The 27435-nt window shown below is 43.0% G+C and overlaps 1 protein-coding gene across 13 annotated transcripts in view; it reads left to right on the top strand.

Moving 5' to 3' along the window:
- Positions 1-27435, top strand: part of TLN2 (talin 2) — a 422904-nt gene that overhangs the window by 216348 nt on the left and 179121 nt on the right. For all 13 annotated transcript variants that reach the window (XM_034660877.1, XM_034660886.1, XM_034660882.1 and 10 more), the window contains 6 exons: positions 14633-14804; positions 16798-16895; positions 18113-18242; positions 19276-19428; positions 21144-21286; positions 22868-22995. In XM_034660877.1, coding sequence (XP_034516768.1) covers positions 14669-14804; positions 16798-16895; positions 18113-18242; positions 19276-19428; positions 21144-21286; positions 22868-22995 — 788 coding nt within the window. In that variant the 5' untranslated portion in view covers positions 14633-14668. The remainder of the gene's footprint in view (positions 1-14632; positions 14805-16797; positions 16896-18112; positions 18243-19275; positions 19429-21143; positions 21287-22867; positions 22996-27435) is intronic.

Here is a 27435-nt window from a genome sequence, read left to right as displayed (position 1 = left end):
ATTTGACTGTATTGTTAGTTTGTGTCAAAATTGTACTAATTTCCTATATTTAAGAAAATTATGCTAATTAAAATCTGAATTGAACCATAAATAGTCAGGTATATTAGTTTACTGAGGCAGCCATAACAAAAAACTGCAAACCGGTGGCTCAATCAATGGAAATGTATTGTCTGTGAGCTGTGAAGGCTGGAAGTCCCAGATCAGGGTGGCCTTCTGAGGGCTAAGAGGGGAGGGTCTATTCTAGGCCCCTCTCCTTGGCTTGACCGCCATCTTCTACCAGTGTCTCCTCACATTCCCTTCCCTCCGTACATGTCTGTGTCTACATTTCCCCTTTTATAAGGACACCAGTCATTTTGGATTAGGGCCCACCCTAATGACTGCATTTTACCCTGATTATCTCTATAAATATCCAAGCAAGTTCCCATTCTGAGGTTCTAGGGGTTAGGACTTCAACATATGAATATTAGGGAGGAGGAAACAGTGCCACCAATAACATTATGTTAGGTGTTGTATTTGAAGATGAGTATCAGTTTTACAAGCCATCACTGGCATGACGAAATACTGTAGTGTAATCGCCGTAGACGAGGCACTCACACTTTCAAAGTCAGGAAATTTTTCAGTCCTGACATTTCTTTAAGGATTCTTATCCTTTGTTTCCCACTCTTGATTGGTCTCTGCATTTCTTTTATTTTTCCAGCTTTATCTTAAGTTTTATGTTTCCAAAATTGGTTTCCAAGAATTATTCCAGGTTGTAAAGACAGATAATAAATTTGACACTATCTTAAAATAGTAGTTTAAAATACTGGGCTGTACTGAACTGTGCTGTGAAGAGTTTACCATTTAATGTCATCTCCCACAGGACATGTTTGTTTCTTCCCTGTGCTCTTGATGAAGTAATATTTATGTATACAGATCTGAATTTGATTTGGTTTTATTATTTGGAAATGTAAATCTTATCCATAACTCAATGATAAAATTGGCAAAACTTTTGATTTGGCTTTAGTGAATTTAGGAAAATTGTACTCTGTCAGAGTACTTCAATTTAGTTAAAATCTTTTTTGTAATTCTGGTTTGATCCTCTAGGCAGTTCAAAAAATTTGAACTGACAGAAAGCAAAGCATTGATATTTACTGTGTATGTCCACTATTTTCTTTAGTAGATCTAGACCAAACCTTTCTTCTGTCACTTCTACTCTTAGCAGTATATTTTAAAATTTATGTTAAGCATCCATCTTTTCTCTGCCTCTTTTCTGTAAATCTGGTTTATTGCTACCATGCCAGATGTTTTTCCCCATTCATGCCTGTTGTCAGCTCTGTCTTTTGATATGGTCCCTTGCAGCCTGAGCCCTTGCTAGCAGGATCGTTCTGTGGGCTATATTGAACTATAAAATCTAGATTGATTATTGGCTTTCTTGGTTGTTAATGCATATTCGTTTAGCTAACCCAAAAATCAAACTGCTAATATCTGTAGATTCAAATTTTTTTTTATTGTCTTATCTTCTGGGTTGCTCCTTAAAAATACTGATGAGTCCTTTAAAAAAAAAAAAGTCTAGCTTAAGAACTATGGACTCTGAGAAACAAACTGAGGGCTTCAGAGGGGAGGGAGGTGGGGGAATGGGATAGGCTGGCAATGGGTAGTAAGGAGGGCACATATTGCATGGTGCACTGGGTGTTATACGCAACTAATGAATCATCGAACTTTACATCAAAAACCAGGGATGTACTGTATGGTGACTTACATCATATAATAAACATTTAAAAAAAGAAAATCTGAAAGAGTAAAAGCTTTTAAATAGAAAAATTGTATTGCAGCCTTATTTTATAATAGTGAAAACCTACACTTGGCTGATATATACAAAAAGATACACTGAGTAAATTATGATGGCTTGCATTGCAGTATTATGTATCTATTTTTAAAAGTTTCTAAAAACTGTACAATCCTGTGGGAAAAGATTATTGTATAATTACAATGGGGGAAACATCAGAACACAGAATTATATAGAGCATGTCATCTCAACCACATGAAATCACGCATAACAGTGGAAGATGTGTCAAGATGTTAGCATTGCTTATGTTTGGGTGGGGTGGGACCATTCAAGGAAGCCTGGATAATGACAGATTTGGGTTTAACCCCCCTCGTCCTGTGGGCGCCTGTTACTTAAGAAACATAATCTCCTACAGGGCAGATAGGACCTCTCTGACTGAATTGTTCAGTGACTTGTCAGAACGCAATGCATGAAAATTCAATTATTAACAAAAACCTTAACAATATATATATTTCACACATTTTACCGCTCTCCTAACACAAGCACTATGTTCATTTTCCCATGGGTCTTCCTGTTTTAAACACACAGTAGGAGGCAGAGCCCGCTCTGTCAAGCCCCATGACCGCAGTGTCCTGGTCACCTTTCCTGGGTGAAGTCTGTACTCCTTAGCATGGTGTGATGTTGTGACGTTGAAGATTTCGTGACTTGATGTACAGAAAGGGTTTAGAATCCATGCAGGCACATTGTTGGTCTTATGTGTTTGCTGCTGCTAATGAAGAAATTGAAAAATAGATGTTTTAGTTCCTACGCTGAGGAGAAGGAAAAGCCACAGTAAAGATTTATGTGCCCTGCAGACAGCTGGACATGATGACTTCTGTGTCTGAGATCAGGGACACCGCAGGCTAGGTTCAGTTTAACTGAGACGTGGCAATTTCCAGGCGTTAAATGGGGCGATCTTGGAATGAGATCCTGGCCACAGGAAATAGGGATCCTCTGGAAAATCTGATCTAGCGTGTGAATGCTGGATGGGGACTGTGGTGGACTCCAAATCTCCAGAAATGTACATTTCAGTCAAGTTCCTTGCTTTATTTCAGTTCTCCACACAAGTGCCAGATTTTTAGGTCTGGGCTCTAACAGAAAGGCCCTTCTGATTTATGGTTAATGGATTAACGTAGATAAGCCTCGAGGATACGTTTTTAATATTCTTTTTGCTCTTTAGTACCCACCCTTGCCAAAACCATGCACCAGTGCCTCTTTCAGTGATGGACAGTGCTGGGGGTTTGCAGTCTTGAATTATCAGGTCAGAGGTCAGCGCTGAAAACCTTTGTAGTGAAAGGGACTTGGAGCTAGGAAGTAGGAGATTTTTTGTTTCTTTCTTTCTTTTTTTTTTTTTTTTTAAGATTTTATTTATTTATTTATTTATTTGACATAGAGAGACAGCCAGTGAGAGAGGGAACACAAGCAGGGGGAGTGGGAGAGGAAGAAGCAGGCTCCCAGCGGAGGAGCCTGATGCGGGGCTCGATCCTAGAACGCCGGGATCACGCCCTGAGCTGAAGGCAGATGCTTATGTGCCACCCAGGCGCCCCAATTTTTCCGTTTCTTAACCGGAAGCAAACACTATGGGGTGCCCTGTGGCTGCACAACCCAAGCCCATGCTGCTTGGCCAGATAGTCTTTGGTCCAGGGGATACCTTTTGAGCATTAAAAAACACAAGCATGAGAAAGGTGACCCAAGAAGGGACTTGGAGTTCTTTTCATTCATTCTTCCAGGTTCAGTGCACAACACACTGAATATTTTTTTTCCAGATCGTTGTAGAACAAAGCTATCTTTTCCAAGTAAAACCCAGTCCCTCTGTACCCCTCCCCGTGGTGTGTGCCTTAGTGACCAAGCTTATGTTTATCAGCATCAGCAGTAGCCTGGAGAATCTGTTTTCCTGGGAAAACAGGCTTGTCACCAGGAGTCAGAAAAAAAACAAATAATGGGATAAGTTTATTTCCAGTTATCCAAACAAAGAGTAAATAATTCACAGTTCTCCTGGTCTTGACCTTCACTTTCATTTTTTTCTTCTGTTATTCCTTGGACTTGACCTTTTAGTTTTCTGTCCTGTGTATTTTTGTAAATAGCCTCAAATCATTTGAATGAGTTTTAGGGTATAAGAATTCAAGATCAGAATTCACTTTGGAACCTTCTGCCTCCTATAACTTGGGAGAGGAAGCAGATAGCAGAACTGCAAGGGGGACTCCAGGGGGACTAAGATGTGGGGATGATTTATTCTCTCTCAGCAGCCCCAGGCGAACAGTGACATTGCCAAGAAGCTGGCACAGCCTTCTTAGTGGTCTGAGGGAAACAAAGGAATATTCCACAGGAATACTCTATCCTCCCAGATTCTCTGTCAAATGGGGATGCAAAAAAAAATCTGTTATACTCTGTGAACCGTCGTGCACATCAAGTGAGAAAGATGTCTGTGGCAGGGCCCTAGGACCCTCCAGTGCCAGGTAAGCCCTAGATGGGGCATCTGCTGTTGTTTCAGTGGGGACTTGAGCCTGGGAGGGCTGGCACGGGAGCGTGGGTTACAGGTGAGTGCTCCACGAGCTTGGGAGAGCCGAAGGGTCCTGTACCAGGGGTGGTAGGAAAGACTAGTTTAGGAAAGCCAAGCTTGATGCTGACCTTGCAGGGTGAGTAACCAGAAAGAATTGGATGGGTGGTGCATTTTAGACAGAGATAACGCCACAAGGGCTAAAATAATGGAGGTAGTTTTGCAGGAATTGAAAATATATTGTTGTGTAAAATGGCAAGCTCTTATGGCCTGAATGAGAGAAGGCAAGTGGGTGGATGGGAGGCCCTGACCCTGGGGCTGAGCTGTTTGCACCTGACTACCCGCACATTTCAAAATTTTGTGTGCATTGAAATCATCTCCCAGAACAATTATAACACTACGAACACGTAGGTGCCTTCTCCACTTCCTTTTAGCAGGTTTTCTTCCCAGTTCTTCTGCCCTTTATCAGCTCTGCCAGAGCTCTGAATCAGTCTGTAGTAACCCGTTAACTCAGAATTTCCTGGTAATCAGGCATCATCTTTAAGAAAGGGCAGCTCTCGATTTGTCTGGAAGTTCTGAAATGCAACACTGTGAGACAGTGGTTAAGTGGTAAATCTGAATACCCTCGTGTACAGCAAGGTTTAACTGGGAACGTTTCTTTATGACCAATAATCTACTTAATGATGGAATTTCATACGCCTGTACCGAGAGCTGAGTGGGGATGGGAGTGCGAGTTGGAGGGATCCTTGGTGGGCTCTAGTCATACCACGTACATAGCAGATGATTGTAGCAGCATGGGAAGGTCTGGTTGTGGTTTTCTAGCAATGTGACCTTGGGAAGGTCACTTAATCTCAAGATGACAGTTTCTTCGTCTGAAAATGGAAAACAGTGTCAGAGATCTTCGCCCATCATTCCATACTCCATGTTGAGGGCACTCTCTTTGGCTTTGTTCTTGGAGATACAGCTGCTGACGTGGCCCTCCATCCCTGCATTAAATACACCCCAAGCCCTTCTCTGCACAGGTATTTTACTGTGAGCAGTGCACATGGTCCCTGCCCTCAGGGAACCTCCAGGTGTTCCAGACTGATAATGGCCTTGGTTCTTTTTCCAGTTTCTCATTTGCCAGGCTGGAGAACTTCATCTCCTAAGCTTCTGTGGTCCAAGGAACAGGTTGTTGATGGAGTAGAAATAGTAGGGCGTGCTGGGCATTTGCCCTGCGTTCATCCTTTAGTCATGCTGTTAGTGTGGATAATTCTAAGGACTAACTTAGAAAAAATCTGTGTAAGTTGTTCCCTGCAGTACATATTAATTTCACAAACATTGTCTAAGCATCTACTGGCGGCGGGCATCGTGCTAGGTCCTTGAGGATCAAAGGTGGCTGTGATGATACAGTCCTTACTGTGGGAGGACGGTGAGGGAGGGAGACCTGTCACAGCTAATGTATTCCTGATACCACCTTGCACGTGTGTCTTAGTGTGGGTGTCCTGGGGACAGGCAAAAACCCTTTGTGGTAGGCCTGTGGGTGAAGGGGCATATGTGGGGTTTGCAAAGCAGCTTAGGGTGCCAACCTCTTGGCTGGAATTTTTATTGACCTGCCCAACCTGCTGCTGAGTTCACGCCTGTGTGGGTGGTTAATCATTTACCCTCTGTTCCTTTATCACCTGACCTTTTAACGGTTGTTTCTAGTTAAGGTATGCAGAGCCCAGCAATCGTCCTGGCTTTCCATGCCTCGTGAAGGAGAACTAAAGAGAGATCCTTGTGTGAATGTTCTCACCGCTCTTCTGGTCTCTCCGTTCTGGCTGCAAAGGGGGAGCATGATCGTGCTGGTCTTTTTCTATGTGGGCAGTTCCCACATGAGGAAGTCCCATTGGTCGTGTACACGTAATGTTTTCCCTGACTTTAGGATTAGCTGGAGTTCTCTCTCCCAAGTTGTGAATGTGGAGGACTACGGGGGAGCCTCTCTACTCAGACTCTGCTAGTTGGGAAGAGGGAGGTGTGAGGGGCCCAGTGGGGGGGGGGCAGATTCTTAAGGAAGGCCTGTGGCTCTTCCATAAAGCCGGCTGCAGGTGGGATAAAAATGGGCACTCTGCCTTCACTCCTCCTCATCCCTCCCCAAATGAAAGGCAGTTGGCTCCCAGTGAACAGTTGAGTTGACTCACTCTTCTACATGGTGACACATAGACACCTGGATGTGCCTGGTGGGCTAAGTAACAATACTGAAAGTTCTGAATCTTTGAGCTGAGTCCCAAGGTACCTGAGTACAGATAGCCCAGGAAAACAAAATGGAGGACAAGACCTTGGCTTATACTTTTGAGGCACCTCTGGGGAGCTAGGACCCCATCGTGGGGCGGGTGTTTACTTATTGGCTGAGTTATTCCCCTTCCTCCCTTGCAGGAGAGCAGGTAAGGGGTGGAGAGAAGGGAAGCTCTTTCCTAGGCATTTCTTCCAGAGAGCAGAATTGTTCACTGGGGATTGAGGTGAATGACAGGCCCGTTTTTAAATACTGACTTTTGGTTATAAAATGCATGCTGTTTTCAGGGCTATATTTTGCCTGCTCAGGAGAGAGCAGACATAAGGAGGGGCAGGTACAGCCATCATATTGGGTGCAGTGGTCTTCCAGTGGGTCAGAGTGGAGTCAGTGGCTGGAGGAAGAGAGAGGAGAGGGATGGTGGGCAGTTCTTTCTTTCTTCAAGATCCAGGGTCCCACTGAGGCATGGTAGCCTGTCCCTGTTGTCCTGTCAGCTGCGTATGACACCTCTGCGTGTAGGGGAGTGTGCAGAGCGCCTTGGCCCATCTCCTAGGTTGCATCTGGGCAGAGTTCATTGACAGGCCAGGAGTTTACTTTGATGCCAGCCCTGACCCATACCACAGGGTGCAGTTTTGCTCCTTGAGGCTCTTGGATTAAGGGAGTCTGACTGACATCCAGGAGGACAGCCTGAGTGCAGGAGTTCCTTGTCCACAGACACACTTGGCTCCATGGCCCATCCTTGGATAATTGTGCATCTACAAAAAGTCTGTTGCATGACTTGAATAAGGATGAACCCAGGAGCTGTACAGTGAACAGGGTCATTAGAAGGGGAGCGCTATTTAGACAGGAATCTTAATCGGTCTTCACTCCCTATTGTCTGTGATAATGTCTACTACGTAATAGATGTAAAATAAACAATAAGTTGAATTTTGCACCTCAGACAGTGGCTAAATAGAATATGCTGCTTTCAGTGTTTCTCCAACCCCTATGGCTAAGATGAGTAATAACAAACCCTTACCTGGCCCTTTTTTTATGCCTCTGACACGTGTTAATAGATTTCTGTAGTAACCTTACAGGTTAGGTCTGTTACTGTCTCCCATTTTGTAGAGGAAGAAACTGAGGCAGACCACAGTTAAGCAACCAGCTCAGAGTCATGAACTGGTAAGGCAGGAGTGGAGGTGGAGCACCTCACAGCGCTCACTTGTCAGGGCAGAGATCCGAGGGGTGGTTGCTCATGTTTACCAATGGTGGACATTTCTTGGGTAAGGAGGAGGCCTTGGCTGAGCTGGGCCTGTTTGTTCCAGGATGGACTGGCCGGAGGCTGGGCAGCCTGCAGCGCTCCCACCATGCTGAGCTGTTTACAGCTCCCTGGGACTGAGAAGTGTTTACTTTAAAAGGAGAATGTCTGGGTTTCACCACTGGTTCCATTGGCTCATCTTCCACGATGGATGGCACAGAAGAGTTTCGTGTCGGCCCCAAGCGACCTTCACATGTAAAATCAGCGCAAAATGGTCAGAATGAGAAGAAATTATGAAAAGGAAAATAATCTGTGTTGTATGAATTTTAGCAAGAAACCAAAACCACAACAAAAAAAGGACTTAAGATCCAGCAAGATAGGGTGCATTCAGATTGGGGTAAAAGAAAAACAAGGATAGGATCGTAAAATAGAGACAGGGGTTAGACTATAAAACAGTTGGCTTTGAGCCTTCTTGCAGCCAAACCAGAAAAGGAAACCTGTTCCTCTGTCCTAGGCTCCCTGCCTGGAGAGGCAGGAATTAGCCAGAGGTGTAGAGTACAGGAAAGTGGAGGTGAGGCTCATTTTGCAGGCTGCACCACTGCCCTGAGAATATCTCATTGGAGAGGGAACGGAACGTTAGTCTTTATCATGGTGTACTGTCTAAGCTACATGATTTTCTCAAGGCTTTAGCAGACGTATAGTGAGACTTCTCATAAGAGCTGAAAACACATACTCATTTTTATTTGACATATCTAGGTTCCTATGTGCTGTGATCCTATGATCTTTTTGCCATAAGTCAGGATCGTTAATTTCAGCACGTGTCTGTTTTGCAAGAATCTCACCGTGCTGTGTGTGGGGCTAGAAACAGTGCCGTGTTCCCTGTGGAATAATGGTTAAATCACCATGTATCTCGGTTTCAGACCTCATTGAGATTTGCCTGTGTGGATGATCTTCTTGCATGAGAAAAACAAAAATACTGTGTCTTTTACATACATACAAATATATAACCTGGTAGTTTATCAGCCTTGTTTTGTACCTAATTTGCATGTTTAAAACTTTCCCACAAAGGCAGTCGTTGGTCTTGTTTCATGCTTCGTATTGGGAGCACGGAGAGCCAGGAGTAGGAAGACGACGCTGGAGCCTTTTAGTCTTTGACCCCTGAACAGTGCTCTGAGAGGGACTGATTCTGGTGGCTTGGTTTTGCCGTATAAACGTGGGGCATGTTGTAACATTTGAGGCGGTAGAAAAGTTGAGAGCACGAATCTCACAGTGACTCTCCAGTGTCCCTCCTTATGTTGATGTCTGCCTTGAGCTAACGGTAGTTATCTCCGTTCTGTGGCTTCACCTGTGTGATGTTACCAGGAGAGGACAAGGGAATCCCGTGGGAAGAGTTGGCCAAGCGTCTGGGGTCTGCTGGGAAGCTCCTTTCATGAGAGCCAGTGGCCGCCTGCTCTCTGAAGAGCAGAAGGAGGAGAAATGACAGGCCCAAAGGTCCAAGGCATCGACCTGGACCCCAGACTCCTTCCCAGTCCAGGGCCCTTCCCTTGAAGGGTCTTGCCTACTCCTCTCCTCTCTCAAAGGCCCAGAATGGAGATATGCATGCTGAGGCGCCTGTCTCCAGGAAGGGCACTTAGCTGTCTTGGGACTGCCTCTTGGGCCATCATCAGGTGGAAACTATGTCTTCCCAGAGGCTACATAGATACGGAGTTTATAGCACCTACGTGATTCATACTTCTGGATAAAAAGCCTTAAGGGCATAAATCAGAGCCACTGCCTATTCCTCCGCTCCTTCCAGTAGGCCTCCTCAGGAGACAAGTCTGTACTTGCTATGCCAGCCCCTCCCCTTCTTACCTCAGCTACCAGAGACCTCCCTGCCAGATTCAGTGGTATCTCCACCCTCATCTTCCTTGGACCGTGATCAGCACTTAGCACAGGTGCTCTCTCCCTCCTGCTTGGCGCACCTTCTTCTGGGCCCACCCTCTCTTGGTTCTCCTCCTTCACCTACCACTAGGCCTCCTTGCCAGTCCCTTCTTGTCCTGATTTTCGGACACTGTTCCAGGACTCTGTCCTCAGGTCTCTCTTGCTCACTTCCCTAGATGATCTTTCCAGTCCCAAGGATTTAAATGTGATGAGCTCCCGCGCCCATTACGTGTCCTGCTTTGTATTTGACCCTGTTCTGCCTCCCCACTGAATATACCCTAAAGAAACGCATTAGAGAATTTTCACGCCAAACCTGTGCCTCTGGCAGCTTCCCCCACATCAGTCAGTGGCTTCCTCATTTTTCCAGTTGTTTTGAATAGAGATGTTCCTTCTCTGCTATGTATGTTCTGCTTTTCTCCGTCTGCTTCCCAAATCCCTGGTCTTCTCTCCTGTGTTTCTTGTTGACCCACAGGCCTAGGTTTTGTCCGGTCTTGCTTCTGTTTGCTCCCTGCTGCTCCATCTGCCCTTTTGTCCTCCCCTGTGTGTCTTCTGTTTCTTTCTGAGCTCCAGTGTTTACGGTCTTGCTGTTATATTCTGCTTTCAACCCCATGTCATGGCTCTGTATTTCCCTTTGATGGAACCTCTCTTGATTTGGCTAGAGGGACCATTAATTTATTCTGCAGAAAGCCCAATTATTAGCCTGGGAATGGCAGCCTTCATGCAGGGACACTTAAAATACTTCTATTCCCAGGGAATAGAAGAGATTAACCATCCCATCCTCTCTGGTGCATTCCGTAAATGGCACCCATGACAGAGGTCCATGGTTTTTACCACTGACTGTTACCAGCAGTCATGCTTCTGAATCTCTGTGGTTCGGAAATCCTCACAATTGTCACCAGCCCCAGAGGGATGGACTGTTCCATGCATGATCTCTACATTACAGTAAATTTGTCAGTTGAGGTCTAGAGTCTAAGTTTTTTCCTAAACTGGGGAATTGGTTGGTTAAATATGCTTATAAAAACAGAGTTGGGTAGACCTTTCACCTGTCGCCTTAAAAGTCCTTGATATTATAGGTGGAAAATCCCTGGATATTTTGTTTTTGTTTTTGTTTTGTTTTGTTTTTTTTTTTTTATTAATTTTATTTTATTATATTATGTTAATCACCATACAGTACATCCCCTGATTCTGATGTAAAGTGATGCTTCATTAGTTGCGTATAACACCCAGTGCACCATGCAATACGTGCCCTCCTTACTACCCACCACCAGTCCATCCCCTTCCCCCACCCCCTCCCCTCTGAAGTCCCCAGTTTGTTTCCCATAGTCCATAGTCTCTCATGTTTCATTCCCCCTTCTGATTACCCCCCTTTTCTTTATCCCTTTCTTCCCCTACCGATCATCCTAGTTCTTATGTTCCATAGATGAGAGAAATCATATGATAATTGTCTTTCTCTGCTTGACTTATTTCACTTAGCATTATCTCCTCCAGTGCCGTCCATGTTGCAGCAAATGTTGAGAATTCGTTCTTTCTGATAGCTGAGTAATATTCCATTGTATATATGGACCACAGCTTCTTAATCCAGTCATCTGTTGAAGGGCATCTCGGCTCCTTCCATGATTTGGCTATTGTGGACAATGCAGCTATGAACATTGGGGTGCATATGGCCCTTCTCTTTACTACGTCTGTATCTTTGGGGTAAACACCCAGTAGTGCAATGGCTGGGTCATAGGGTAGTTCAATTTTTAACTTTTTAAGGGACCTCCACACTGTTTTCCAGAGTGGCTGTACCAACTTGCATTCCCACCAACAATGTAGGAGGGATCCCCTTTCTCCACATCCTCTCCAACAATTGTTGTTTCTTGCCTTGTCTATCTTTGCCATTCTAACTGGCGTAAGGTGGTATCTCAGTGTGGTTTTGATTTGAATTTCCCTGATGGCTAATGATTTTGAACATTTTTTCATGTGTCTGTTAGCCATTTGTATGTCTTCATTGGAAAAGTGTCTGTTCATATCTTCTGCCCATTTTATGATTTGTTTATTTGTTTCTCGTGTATTGAGTTTGAGAAGTTCTTTGTAGATCTTGGATACCAGTCCTTTATCTGTGGTGTCCTTTGCAANCGTTACCTTGGAATTAACTTAACCAGAGACGTAAAGGACCTATATCCTAGAAACTATAGATCACTTTTGAAAGATATTGAGGAAGACATAAAAAGATGGAAAAATATTCCATGCTCATGGATTGGAAGAATTAACATAGTTAAAATGTCCATACTACCCAGAGCAATCTACACTTTCAATGCTATCCCGATCAAAATACCGAGGACATTTTTCAAAGAACTGGAACAAATAGTCCTTAAATTTGTATGGAACCAGAAAAGGCCCCGAATCTCCAAGGAACTGTTGAAAAGGAAAAACAAAGCTGGGGGCATCACAATGCCGGATTTCGAGCTGTACTACAAAGCTGTGATCACAAAGACAGCATGGTACTGGCACAAAAACAGACACATCGACCAATGGAACAGAATAGAGAACCCAGAAATGGACCCTCGGCTCTTTGGGCAACTAATCTTTGATAAAGCAGGAAAAAACATCCGGTGGAAAAAAGACAGTCTCTTCAATAAATGGTGCTGGGAAAATTGGACAGCTACATGCAAAAGAATGAAACTTGACCACTCTCTCACACCATACACAAAAATAAACTCCAAATGGATGAAAGACCTCAATGTGAGACAGGAATCCATCAAAATTCTAGAGGAGAACATAGGCAACAACTTCTATGACATCGGCCAGAGCAACCTTTTTCACGACACATCGCCAAAGGCAAGAGAAATAAAAGATAAAATGAACTTATGGGACTTTATCAGGATAAAGGAGCTTCTGCACAGCCAAGGAAACAGTCAAAAAAACTAAGAGACAGCCCACAGAATGGGAGAATATATTTGCAAAGGAAAATCCCTGGATATTTTGAATTCTTGTGCCATGGCAGCAATCCAGCCACTGCCTAGGCCATAGTAAATTGATTCAGTTTGGGGAAGATTCCCAGTGAACACTGCTGTTGTTTATTAAGAACTGTATCTTGACATTTTTCAAGAAATATTTTCACAGGCAATTCATTCAAAATGTAAGTAGAGGTCAAAATGACTTTCTAGTTGGATGGCCTAAGTGGTTGCTCCATGCAGCTATATGTGTACACTGCCCATGGATTCCAGAACATCTGTTTAAAAATGTCCTCTGTACCTAGTTGAACAGTCACCTGTTGTTAGGAAGCCGGCAATCAATCAAACATGTGAAGAAGTCATGCCCCAAAGGCACCCAGTCCCTGGGCCTGGTCAGCCTGTGGCCTTCTCTGCCCCTTGGCTGCCTCATTGCTTCTTAGCATTTGCATTCTTAAGGGAAAAGGGCGTAGAGGCAGCTGGGGTTCGGGTTCACTACCTGTAGGCTCTCTAAGAAAATATAAGAAAGGATGAAAGCTTGAAATTCCTGTGGATTTATGTTATTGATGCAGTGCTGGGATTCTAATAGTTCCTAACTCTGAAGTGCGTTGTTCTGTTTGCCAGGGTGACAGTCAGCTGGGTCTGTGTCAGGTGCAGGGAAGAATCCTCTCTCTTGTACCTGAGCAGGATGCATTTGAGGCTGGCTTGGGTTGAGGGCTAAGTTTCTGGCCCCAGAAGAGAGCAGGTCATCAAAATAAGCCATAAGCCACCAACTCAAAGGAAATGGACTGAATTTTTGGACTTAGGTTTTAAAAAGAAGTCTTTTATGGAATAAAACCTAGCCTAAACCTATATACTGTCTAAAACTGGGCATTGGGCTCCCAGTGGTAACCCCTCAGGGGTTCGTTCTTTTATAAGTTATACAGGGCTGTTACCATTGTGGCTTCTTTACTTGTGGGGAAATGGAAGCAGAGTGGCCAGAGGGCCTTGCTTGGATTTACACAGGATCCTTGTGTTGAAGTTGGACCCAGATGCCCAGTCTTCTGGTATGTGGTGAGGTGGAACTCTTTGGCCCTGAGGAGCATCTGAGAAGGCATTCATGCTTCTTCCTGTCCCCAGGAGCTGTCGGGGGAGAGCTGGGGCACTTAGGCTGCTAACAAAAGCATCTTTAGGAACTAGCTGTGGTGCCCAAGGCACTCTGCCTCTCACACTGACAATCCCCTATTGGAAGCCCAAAGTAGGGAGCACCATTGAGATGGAGTCTTGGTGGACTTCCTATGGATCCTTCCTCCCTAGAGATTCTACTTACCACCCTGTGATAATGTTAACAGTGAGACTACCACGAAAGACTACGGACTCTGGGAAACAAACTGAGGGCTTCAGAGGGGAGGGGGTGGGGGAGTGGGATGGGCTGGTGATTAGTATTAAGGAGGGCACGTATTGCATGGTGCACTGGGTGTTATATGCAAGTAACGAATCATGGAACTTTACATCAAAAACTTGGGATGTACTGTATGGTGACTAACATAACATAATAAAAAATTTTTATTTTTTTTTTTTTTATTTTTTTTTATTTATTTATTTTTTTTTTTTAAAGATTTTATTCATTTATTCGACAGAGATAGAGACAGCCAGAGAGAGAGGGGACACAAGCAGGGGGAGTGGGAGAGGAAGAAGCAGGCTCACAGCTGAAGAGCCCGATGTGGGGCTCGATCCCATAACGCCGGGATCACGCCCTGGGCCGAAGGCAGACGCTCAACCGCTGTGCCACCCAGGCGCCCCAAAAAATTTTTATAAAAAGGATAAATAAACAGTGAGACTAGATGTTCTTGTTTTATTTTAAAATTTTCAAAATCTTTTAATTCGTGTTTTTATCCAAAGCACTCTCATTAATTGCTATTTTATTGTTTCAATTATTTAAAGCTGATTTAGAATCTAGCAGCTTTTTCAAGACTATTATGAATATCACCATTTATCTTGTCATGTTTTCCAGACATTCTAAGTGAGAATCTTCAGATCATTTAGAAAAATGGTGGCCCTGTCCTTAAAGATTTGTGTCCGCCACTGCAATGTGGTGAAGACCATGCAGTTTGAACCATCTACAGCCGTGTACGATGCATGTCGAGTCATTCGGGAACGGGTACCTGAGGCACAAACTGGCCAAGGTAAGCTGTTGGTTATTCACTGACTTCTTGAAATGTGCTTGTTCTTTGCTTAGTAGCTAAAGAAACAGATGCCCCGAGTGGTCCCCAAGCCCACTAGTGTGTATGTTTCAAATGAACTGTCTTCTTACCCTGGACGTAACTACTTAACTCCCAAGTGAGGCTTGTGCTGACAATGGCCACAGCTGCCCCTGAGTCATCATTGTCACACCCATAGTCATGATCCTTCCATACATCAGCCTTGCTCTCTACAGTTTACAAGTCACTTTTTGATAGATCATCTCATTTGCCCTATAAAATACAAATGAAGCTATTCCAACAGTTACTGATTTGTATACCCTGAGCCCTGTTTTCCATATATGGAAGAAGGCCGGAACTGCCTTTCCATATAAGAAGGCTGGAACTGCCATCAGGATGCAGGGCAAGCCTTATATTTCAGTTACTTTGAAGGGGGTTTATAAACTTATCTCAAACCCTAAAGAAGGTGGGAAGCATCTATGAATCTATGTTTTGTTTCCTGTTTGTTTAAACCACTGACTACTATTAATCTGAGTTTAAACTAAAGCTATTCATAGAATTTTTATTTTCCATTGCCTTTTCTCTTCTGTTGCCTTCCTCTGTTTAGTGTTTGATTGGCACTTGAGAAATTGGGATTACTCCCAAATTAATAGGCCTTTACCATGAAAATGGTCTGAAACCTACCTTAAAAATGGGAATATGAGAATCAAATATTCAAAGATGGTTAGAGATAGGCATTGATGTTCTCAAAAAGATCTCACAAAACTGCCAAACTTTTGGTCTAAAAGCATTATTTATATATTTAAAACACTCTGTTATTTTATATTACCCAAAAATAAAAATAAAGTTATCCCACATTCCCAGCGTTACTCCGAATTCTGGTTGTCCAATCATTTCTAGTGCCTTTTCTTCTCCTGTTTTTCTCCCAGATTTAAAATAATTTCTCTGGGTTGGATTGCTGTTTAGCTCTGGTGAAGATCAAGACCTTTCTAGATCTTGAAGTTCTTTTTCTAAGAAACAACAGGAGCTCAGACATTCATTGGGGTCTCTGAGGTTGCCTTGAATCACATTCAGGAAGACAGAAGTCTTTATTGTACTTATTTATTTATAGTCTTTAAAGATGTATTTAAGTAATCTCTGCACCCAACATGGGGCTCGAGCTCGTGACCCTGAGATCAAGAGTTGCATGCTCTACTGACTGAGCCAGCCAGGCTCCCCAAGATAGAAATCTTTACATCGGAATCTGGGGATGTACTGTATGGTGATTAACACAATATAATAAAATAAAATTAAAAAAAAAAAAAATAAAAAAAAAAAAAAAAAAAAAAGAAATCTTTAGACAGGAAATGATGCTGCTTTCTTCCTGCCACCATGCTCTTGTACTTCCTGATCAGATTAAGGGATTTCTATGGAGAACACAAAGTTTTATTTTCCAACTATATTCATAATTTAGTGGTGTGGGTGACAGAGGCTTCATCTCTCTCGGCCCTCCTGCTTACCTTTTGTACAAATGCTATTTTGGGATGATGGAGGGATTTTCAAAGTGTAAAGGCTCCATTGGTCCCTCTTTGCCTAAGTGACCTTGGGCTTAAGTGGTCACTTCCTCACTTTCTCCCTGTCTTGTCCTTCATGGCTTCTCTGCCACGTTTTTATATAGCAAGTGAGAGGGAACAAAAGCCCAATTCAGAAATTAGAAATTGGGGCTGTTCTGTTCTTGGTGTTTCCCTAAAGTGTAGACACAGCGGCTGCCCACTGCTTTTAAGAATCACGAACCTTCTCTGTGGGTGTTGATGTTGCAGCTCCAGCCTCACTCTCCTCTTCTGCTTTAGCCCCTCGGCTTGGTCGTGCTGTCAGAACGAAACCTGGCTGGTGCGGGAGAATGCCCACATCCTGCCAAGTCAGCCGACTCAGGGTTTGGAAGTCACTGATGGCTTCATCGGCACTCAGTCTTTTATCCTCTCTTGTCTTTATCTTCCAGCTTCTGATTATGGGCTGTTTCTCTCGGATGAAGACCCCAGGAAAGGAATTTGGCTGGAAGCAGGCAGAACACTGGATTACTACATGTTGCGAAATGGGGTATGTTGTAGAAGTCATTTTTGTTTTTGTTTTGTTTTGTCACTTTGTGGGCCTTCTCTAGAAGTCAGCATACTCTTATGCCTCAGAGAAAAAGGGAGACCCAACAATGTTTTGCTCCAAGGGCATCTTATTCCTAGCGTTGACGTAGTTGACTTTGTAAGGGCTGTCCAGGTAGTAATAGGGAATATCGGCAGTCCGAATTCTTGAAACTCCACAGAGTAATGAAAGCAGCTTAGGGTTAGTGTGTTCAGCTCTCTGCACATGGCGTGGTTGCACTTGGTAGCTAGGAAATAAGACATAGCGTCTTTCTGTAAGGATATAGGAAGTATCCTGTGACTAATGATAAAAAGTAAGGGTAGATTAGAGGGAAAACAAAAAGATCCTAAAGGTAGTCAGAGATTGAATATTAATCAGTTTTGTTTTTGTACAAGAGGGTCCATATGAGTTGTAAGCTTGACAACAATCAGTGACAACAAAAAATGGTTGTGTTTGGAATTAGAGGTAATGAGTAAAAAAGTATTATATGTTCAGTTATATGTTATCTGTTCAGCTTAACCTCGAAGATACTGGATTTTAGTATATGGAATTCACATACCTGACTGCTCAGTATTCCATTACTTGAGAGTGAATTATGTGGTACCAATTAATTTTCCATTCATAATTCTATTGTTAAATGTAGTTTAAAAAAAAAAAGTCTATTTAAACGTAACTTCCAAACCTTTTACCCCCGTTTGATCTTGCCATTACTGCAAAACCACTTTTGTGGCATACCACCACTATAAAGAATCATGGGGGGTATTATTTATTCCTTCATGACATCTGTATTAAAAATTGCTTGCAACCATAAGATAACTGGAGAAGCACACTACTGTCTTTTTCAGTGGTAAGTGGATTTTTCTTCTGCTAATTCTCATCAAAGCAGATCATCCACAGACTTTCAGGAAGGCATAAGCTACTTTAAGTTTGTAGAGGTTAGTTTTCAAGAATTGTAAGCTATAAACCATACTTGTTTGGGGGCAATTTCACCATCAGATTTTAAGAAGACTTGTTGGAAGCAATTATTGAGCGCTGGGGTTTCTGTTTTAGTGGCAAAAATCTCATGAAAACTTTGAAGGAGGAAATCAGAGTGTGCTAGGGAAAATTCATTTTTTAAAAGTGTCCAAGTTGATTATCTGGTTTATCAAGTCGTGTGAAAAATCTGTGGGGTTTTGCTCTAGGATATTTTGGAATATAAAAAGAAACAGAGACCTCAGAAAATCCGGATGCTGGATGGATCCGTGAAAACCGTGATGGTGGATGACTCCAAGACTGTTGGGGAACTCCTGGTTACTATTTGCAGCAGGATAGGTGAGCATTCCCTTGCCAAAGTTCCTGTTTTTGTTTCATTATTAATTACGCACCTGTTCTTTTTTCACCCCCATGTGGTGAGTTGCCAGTGGTGAATGTGCCCTAGCCACTGATTTCTGTCCAATCCTTAAGACAGTGTTGCTATTCCCTAGATTTTGCAAACCCACTAACTGGTGTCATAAACACTTGAATGTCTCACTGAGTCGAAATTGAGAGATTTTATTTCCCTTTCAAAAGCCAAAGGAATTTTTAAAAAGATTTTATTTACTTACTTTGGAGAGAGAGCACACATGAATGGGGATGGGGCGAGGGGGGCTCAGAGGGAGAGAGAATCTCAAGCAGACTCCCCACTGAGTGTGGAGCCCTATGCAGGGCTGGATCTCAGGACACTGAGATCATGACTTGGGCCAGAACGAAGAGTTAGACTCTTAGCCGACTGAGCACCCAGGCACCCCCACAAGGAATTTTTTAATTGAAAGTATGTTTGGAATCATATAATTAAGTTTCCTGTTCATGGCTGAGATTCTATATAAGCATCAATGACATCCAATATTTCCGTGAAGACTGATAGGGACAGCCTATACAATTGATTGCTATACAACTTTTCTTCTTGTAGCTACTATTCATATCCTCTGCGAACAAGTCTGTCTCCTTCCTGCATGAGCTCTTCAAATATTGCAGAAAATATCCTGGCCTCTCTTAGTCTTCTCTCCAAGCAAAGGAAGACCAGTTGCTTCAGCCACTTCTTGTTTGACACCGTCTTGCCTTGTTCTGCATGATCTCTACTCTGTGCCTGTTTCTTGAAAATTAGGAGAATTGAATGTGACATTTTAAACATGGCTTAATTAGCCGAGCAACCTTTGTGGCCAGAGTTATTTGATGTGTGCTCCCTGGGTGGCCCCCAACCCTAACCTTTGTAAAGCCTCTCTCTGCCCTGTGCTACCGGGGACTCTTCAGAGTGTCACAGGCCCCCCATTGGAAGGAGTGACAGCAGTGTCATCACTGGTAATTATAACCTAATCTATATTTTTAGGAATAACAAACTATGAAGAGTACTCTTTAATCCAAGAAACGATTGAAGAAAAGAAAGAGGAAGGGACGGGGACACTAAAAAAAGACAGGACGCTCTTGCGAGATGAGAGGAAGATGGAGAAGCTGAAGGCCAAGCTCCACACAGATGATGACTGTAAGTGTCAGAAAGGAGTGCGGGCCGGGTGCCGGTGGCCAGGCCTCACTCCCCTCCTCACCTACAGGACCCCGGGCAGGAGTTTTCTGTTGGCTGTGTCTTCAGTCCATCTGTAAATACTTCAGTCTGTGGCACTAAAAGACTTTTAAGGGAAAAAACAGACTATAGTCCTATTTCACACCTTAAAAAAGAGTAATCTCTTAATGTCAAATATACAAATTATGTTTACACTGTCTTCTAAAAAGGCTAGTAATTTGTTTAAACTGGGGTCCAAATAAGATTGGAGGATGTAACACTTAACTCTTTTCATCTCAAACTTCCTCTCCATCTTTTTTTTTTTTTTCCCCCTCCCTCGGAATTTCTGTGAAGAAGAAAACAGATTGTTATTTGTATGGAGTTTTCTGCAGTCTGAATTTTGTTGATTGTGGTGTCCTCTAACACATACTTCTGAATCTCTTAATTCCTGAGATCTGGAAACTTGATCAGATTCGTGTGTATGTGTCTATTTTTTAAGTAAAGACCCCTTATATGCTGTTGTATACTTCCATCAGAAAGTTGTATCTGGTTGTCTCCTTTTTTGTGTTGTTAACAGCCATTGATGCCCATTGCCTAGATCCATTATTTCCTTAGAGGTTACAAAATGCTAATTAATATAATTATAGGAAAGTCCTCTTTTGTGACCACACAGAATATTTGGAAAAGCCAGTATCTATACCCCATGTGTCCCCAAAGTATGCTATGTGCACCTGGGTGCCCAGCATCCCCCACCCCATCAAGGATCTTACTTCATGCACAGTTTGTATAGACCTTCCCAGGCTCGCTCTTTCATTGTTCTTGCTGCTGTATTGGTAATATGTCATCACTGTCGTTATGTTCATTGATCTTCAGTACGGCTTTCATTTCCTCTACGCTTTCTCCATTCCTTTTTTTTTCCTGCCTCATTTGATTTCCAGTTACATACTTCTTTCCAAGTGAGACAATGGTAGACAAATCCTAAGGATTTTTATAATGTGCATGATACTCTCCCAGGTACCGTGGGAGATGAGATCATTCCCACACATTCCCTGGGCTGAGGTTGCTTAGAATCCAGTGAGACTTGTAATACTTACAGTGTCTGTGCTAAGCCCAGGGAGGAGTGTGGGAATGAGAGCTATAGAGAGTGTAGAGGGGTGGGCCATTCCTGTGCACCCAGATAGCAGGTGAGCGTTTTCTGAATGAGCTCCAAGCTGGGCTACGGGCAGGGTTCTACCATCCCTGATCCCTTAGTGCCCTGTCCTACTGCACCCCCCATTGCTTTTATTTTCATCCTCTCTTTTGCTTATGGGTGGAGGTAACTCATTATGCTCAGTTTATAAGTTATTTCACATGATGAGACTGAAGTATCCACTGTTGACTTAAAGGAAAATGCTAACTTGGTTGTCTTGGCATAAAGCATTGATTTTTTTCTTACTTTCCCCCCATGTTATAAATTGATTGTGGGGCTTTAACAAACTGCAGGAATGGCTACTGGGGATTTTCTCTCAGTTGTGTTTTGGTGGCTCATATGGTACACGATGGTCTATGTGAAATAATTTCGCAAAGTTAAAAAGCACAGTTCTAATGCCAGTAACTAACTGAATATCAGTGTTCCAGAAATCCACCTCTCCTTTGATAAATCCTTTCAAAGCAAGAAGAATAAATACAGTTCTTCTTTCATCTGTCTTGTTGTGTTGCAGTAAATTGGCTGGATCACAGCCGAACGTTCAGAGAACAAGGAGTAGATGAACACGAAACATTGCTACTTAGACGGAAGTTCTTCTACTCTGATCAGAATGTGGACTCAAGAGACCCCGTGCAGCTGAACTTGCTTTATGTTCAGGTACAACATTTAATGCTCACTGAGGGTACTGAGAAGGTAGGAAGCTCCTGGCCGTGGCTGGTGGTGAGCTGGAGCTTAGCTCAGGCTTCCCTGGCGTTTGTGACTCACAGTTTCGAGGGGGCACTGTTGAGGGGTTCCTCACGTGTTTGGTTGTGGTGCAGGTTGACGTTCCACAAAGAGAGGAGGGCCTTTCTCTGGCCTCCCAGATTGGGACCTGGTGGCCGGTACTATCTCTGCCTGTCTTTGAGGCACTTAACAGGCTCCCCGCTGCGCTAAACCTCTCTTAGCTGGTATCTTAGGATACAAGTGAATATCGGTCAGAAAATCCATATTTCTCATTACCTGAAAGATAGTCTCTTCATAGCCTTTTATGTCTTCACCATTAACCTATTGTTGAAACTCACACAAGTCATTTAACTTCTAAGGGTTTGCAGTTTCCCAATATGTAAGATGTTGGCTTCGTACCAGACAGTCCTCAGTCTTTTTTTTTTTTCAGCTCAAGGAAAACCTGATCTTTCTTTCATTCTTTCCTTCCCTCCTTCCCTTTCCTCTCCTTCCATTCACCTACTTAGCTGCCATTAGAAGTAATGCAGGGGTTGGCAAAATGCTGGCATGGCATCACCTGTGTGTCTAAATAAAGTTTTATTGGAACAAAGCTCATTCGTTTGTGTTACACATTGGTAAAACCCTTCCGTATCATGTAACCGTTTACATATTGTCTGTGGCTGTTCTTGTGTTTCAGTGGCAGAGTTCAGTAGTTGTAACAGAGACCACATGACCCACAAGGTCTAATAGGTTTCCTGTGTGGCCTTTGACAGGAAAAGTTTGCTAACCCCTGAGTTAGTGGGTACAAGAATGGCATGGAAGGAGGACGGCTGGGAGGCAGAAGGAACGAAGATAGCCAGGCATTAAGAAAATGCTTGGTGGTTTAAGGCTCAGAGCCATAGCTTAGAGTATCTGTTGGAGAATGGTCTGGGGGTCATTGAACTCTAGAAAGAAAAGACAGAAGAATAGATAGCAACAGCAGTGGTGAATCAGGAACTGGGAGAAGGACTTGAGACACAGGGAGTTCCTGATTCTAGCACTGTGCGTTTTGCTTATTTCCCTTAAATGGCTGTAGTATTGAGTTACTGTCTGTCCATCTCTCTCGCCCTGCCACCACCTTACATTACATTGGCCTTTATCTTGGGATGGTGGTTGGGTTGATTTGACCTCTAGGTAATTTTCCTGTTAGCTTTAATGATTTAGGGACATAAAATGTATATTGTGAATCACAAGGATTTCACTTTGCCTGTTTATTTTTCATACTCACTTCTACCTTCCTAGATATTGAAGCTTTAGTTTTAATACTCTGGATACTGCTGATGTTTTCTATCTAGAGGCAGTTTGGGGGAAGGACTTGTTTTCCTTCTGCCTTAATCCTGTGCCACAGTCACCTGCAGTGTCCTGAGTGTGACCCCTTTGGCTGGCACTCTCCCCTTGCCCAGCATGGAGAGTGCTCTCAGATGCAGGAACATGTCCCTGGAGAGAATGCATGGTTCCCCAAGCTCCTGATGCTTTTCGTTTCCTCTTGTGTTTCAGGCTCGGGATGATATCCTAAATGGCTCCCACCCTGTCTCCTTCGAGAAAGCTTGTGAGTTTGGAGGATTTCAAGCCCAGATACAATTTGGACCTCATGTGGAACATAAACACAAACCTGGATTCTTAGAGTAAGTAACCTTTTGGGTTTTTTTTCCTCTTTTCGCCTCTCCTCTTCTTTTCACTGTTTATTTTGAGCCAGCTATGTAAAATACATGCCCTAGTTGCAATCAGTTGTGAGGTTGTTAGCTTTGCCTCAGTTGAGTATATGATCAAATTTGTGGACCTCGGAGAAAGCAGAGAGGCCTGGAAATTCAGTGTAGGAATGACTGTGACAGTTTACTGCTCCACGTTCTGGCAGAGGGTGATTCCGTGGAGACCACAGACTCTGTAGCACCCTGCCAAGACATTGTCTGGTCTGTCTTGGGATATCTCTGGAGTGGAGGAACTCAAGACCTCCATCTTCCGAAATCTCTTCCCATTAGAACATTCCTTTTTCATATTAGGCCAGATTTTGTCATCTTTAATTTCTTTTCAAGACTCTCCTCTGTTAGAACCACAGAGCATAAAAGAGCTTCATGTTCTTTATTACAATCTTAGGAATTCTCCATTGCTCTGGAAGGGTGGGGTACACATTAAGTACTTTGCTCTTGCATACATCTGGTCTTTGGTTCTCTTACAGAAATAGATGGGGTGTTTGGGGGGAGGGCTCAGTACTTGGAGATTTAAGAGGATGCAACCCTACAGATGTATCATGGCCTCACAGAACGTGGGCCTTAGTGCTGGATTTCCTAGAAATGCACAACAGGACAGGCCCAGCCACACAGAGGGTATTTTGGTTTAAAGTGATCTTGCCCTCTGTTTTGATCAGCTCCTCCAAGAGTTTTGTGTATTTCTTCTTCTGGTAACATTCCTTTACCTGCCCCCCCCCCCACTTTTCTCTCTCCTGCTTCCTCTTAGGACAGATGAAACATGTCCGAACCCCCTCCACCACCACCCTCCAACAAATACTCAGAGTGTCTTGACATGATCAATGTCCTGCTGTCACCTAGAGTGCAACTTGTAGAAGCTTTGGTAGTGGGATCTGAGCTGAATGCCAGCTGGGGGCAGACGTCACTTTTCTGTAGGGTATGCCCACATGAGATGTGTTGAGTAGGGTATCGATCGCATTGTGTCCAAGTGTATTGAGGGGAGAGGTTAACATAAGTGCTTACTTGGCCCTTGACCCCACTTTCACTTTGGTGGAAAGTAATTGGGACCAGCATAGGCCCAAGAGTAAGAAGAAAATCTGACTTGTTTCCTGGTAATAGAGATGCTTGTCCAACATGGTGTTTGTTCTAAACTGAGTTGTTACCAAGAAAACCCTCTACCGTTGAGTTAATGAATCCCAAGGAGCCTTTCTAAAGTGATGCTTTGGCCTACACTATACTGTGCAGTGACCTTGTGTCTGAGAACAGCTCTACGCATGTCCTGTCACTGACTTTGTTCTGTTTTCTCCACGTAAGTCATATGGCCAAGTGTTCCTCAGGGCCCATTTCTCCCCAATCAGTCTGGCTTCCTTCCTTGCAGGAACCCCGGGAAGTTTGCCTTTCTCTGTTCTGTGACAGCCCAGATGGCTGACTTCCGTGGGGATTCCAAACAGTATCAGAGCATCGGTATTACTCTTACAGCATCTTCTGCAGTTTGGGGGCCTGTGGAACGCTGCATACGTACACTCCACTAAACATGCCCCTTGTCTTAATCTGTGCTAGCCAGGGTTGCACAATCGTATTCAGTCAGTTTGCTTTCTTCTGGGATTATAGTGTGAAGCCCATGCCTCTAGTGGTGTGTGTATCCTTACTCAGATTCCAAATTAAAAGAAGCTTATGATGCCTTGTGGCATTATTTTTCCTTATGAATTTGATTTACTTTTTAATTACACCAAATCTAGTCTAGGTAATGAGGCATTTTCATTTAATGTAGAGGTTTAATTGTATACATTGTTGCATATATTGTACAGGTAAAACTTCCCGAGGATATTCGTCTCCTCCTAATTAAAGCAAAACAACAGGGTCACATTTCCCTGACTGCATATTGGAAATTCAGAGTCTGTTCAGGGATAGAATGCCGGAGCTGTCCCTGGTGACTGGCTGGGCCGTGTTTGCCAGCCCTTGTTGTCCCCCACCTCGCTTTCATAGGTTCTATCCACTGGAACGAATTAAGAGTTCAAGGGAAAAAAAAGAAAAAGTAGGGAAGTTAGACTTGTCACAGAACCAGGTTGAAGATAGAGCCAGGCCAAAATATCAGCCGCCTAGCTTCTGGAGGTGCATTCATGGTACATTTCTTTTGCTTTTTTGAAAATTTGTACAGCACTTGTGCTGAAAATCTGCCTCCTGTGAACATTTCTGTGAGGTATTCCACACCCTTCTACTGACCCTATAATGCTTTCTGGACTCAGTTCCAGCTGGGTGAAAGGATTTACTTAAAACAGTGAAAGGATTTACTTAAAACAGTGAAAATCTGAGACTAGGAAAGATTTTCAGAGTTTTCAGAGACTGGAGGATTATTAACTGTCCCCGTCTGCTCTGTGTATGGGGAAAATAGGTGTGAGGAAGACAGAAATAAAGCACAGAACCAGGGAGAGTTAGAAGCCAAGAAAACGGCCAGTTCTCCCAAATCTAGTCTGATGTGCCAAAGTTGCAGTGCAGGCTATGGGACTGCTATGAATTATTTCAAGAAAGGTGGCAAAGGTATGATGCAAGAAGCAATATTGATCGAAGAATTTAGCAGAATGTAAATGTGAAGAACGATTACCTCAAAACAGCAGTTAACAATTATAATAAGGACTAACTGCAAGCCCCTTAAAAACATGGTGGAAAACTTGAAAAAGTGATCAAAGCCTTCTGTGCATCTTACTGTTATCAAAGAAGATTAGATGCACTGATCAACATTAGACCTTAAATCAAGTGTATGTGATAAAGTTGAGGCCCGCTCTAGGTGATGGGTATAGAGTGTTCACCATAAAATTCTTTCAACATTTTGTGTGTTTGAGATTTTTCATAGTAAAATATTGGGGAAAGACTGGGGCAGCTTAAAAGAACAGAAATAGATTTTGTAACTTCCAGACCAGTACTGGGAGGAGTGGAGAGGATATACAAACAATGTGACCAATACAGTAGGAGTTGAGCAGGGTGGATTGTGGAAGCAAAGCCAGAAAAGGTATGGTACATAGAATGTACAAATAAGAGAAAGACTTCTAAATATTAGGCATCATAGCAAATAAAAGTAAATTCAACTCTTTTTTTTTTAAGGTTTTATTTGAGAGAGAGGGAGAGAAAGAGTGTGCATGAACCATGAGTGTTGGGGCGGAGGGAGGGAGAGCAGAGGGAGAGGGAGAAGCAGGCTCCCCACTGAGCAAGGAGCCCGAAGACATGACCTGAGCTGAAGGCAGATGCTTAACGAACTGAGCCACCCAGGCACCCCTAAATCTATTAATAAAGGTTCTCATATTGTCCAGCTCTATATTTCTAAAAGACATATTTTAAGGACAGAGGAAAGTGTAAAGTAAAAGCATATAGAAAATGATGTCCCAGGAAACTAGTTAAAACGGGAGAAGCTGTTTTTAATGTCACACAAAATAGGCTGTGAGACAAAGGAACTCTAAGTAGAAACAGAGAAAGTCATTACAAAGATAGAAAGACTAATTTGCTGGGATGATAAATTATGAACCTGTATGCACCTGATATTACTTTAAAATACTTAAAGGACAAAGAAATTTCTCACGTACCAAGGCAAAGGTATCAGAATTACGTCAGACCTGTCTACACAGGCCTGGAATGAGAGAAAGGGTTGGGGGGGGGGCATTTTTAAAGCTCTTTCAGAGAAAAACATGCAGCCAAGGATCCTTTATCCAGCAAGGCTGTCATTCAGAATTGATGGAGAGATAAAGATGTTCCAGAATCGCCAGTCATTAACCAACTTCGTAACCAAGAAACCAGCCCTACAGTATATATTAAGGGGGGTTCTATAAAGGTAAAAAGGCCCCAAGAGTGATACAGAGCAGAAAGTCACAACCGATACAAACAAAGACTTTACTGGCAACATGGCATCATTAAAATCATATCTCTCAATACTCAGTCTCAATGTAAATGGCCTAAATGCTCCCATAAAATGCCACAGGGTTGCAGATTGGATAAAAAGACATGACCCATCCATTTGCTGTCTACAAGAGACTCATTTTAAAACCAAAGATGCATTCAGACTTAGAGTAAGGGGATGGAGTACCCTCTTCCATGAAAATGGACCTCAAAAGAAAGCTGGAGTAGCAATTCTCATATCAGATAGATTGGATTTTAAACTAGAGGCTATAGAGAGAGACCCAGAAGGGCACTATATTATTCTATTATATTTATTCTATTTATATTATTCTATTATTATTATATTATTTGGATTTTAAACTAGAGGCTATAGAGAGAGACCCAGAAGGGCACTATATTATTCTTAAAGGAAATATTCAACAAATGGATATGACAATTATAAATATATATGCCCCCAACAGGGGAGCAGGAAGATACACAAGCCAACTCTTAACC

The sequence above is a fragment of the Ailuropoda melanoleuca genome, chromosome 5, assembly GCF_002007445.2.
Source record: "Ailuropoda melanoleuca isolate Jingjing chromosome 5, ASM200744v2, whole genome shotgun sequence".
Lineage (NCBI taxonomy): Eukaryota > Metazoa > Chordata > Mammalia > Carnivora > Ursidae > Ailuropoda > Ailuropoda melanoleuca.
Note: the sequence above shows the minus strand (reverse complement) of the source record. Positions and strands in the feature narration are given on the sequence as shown.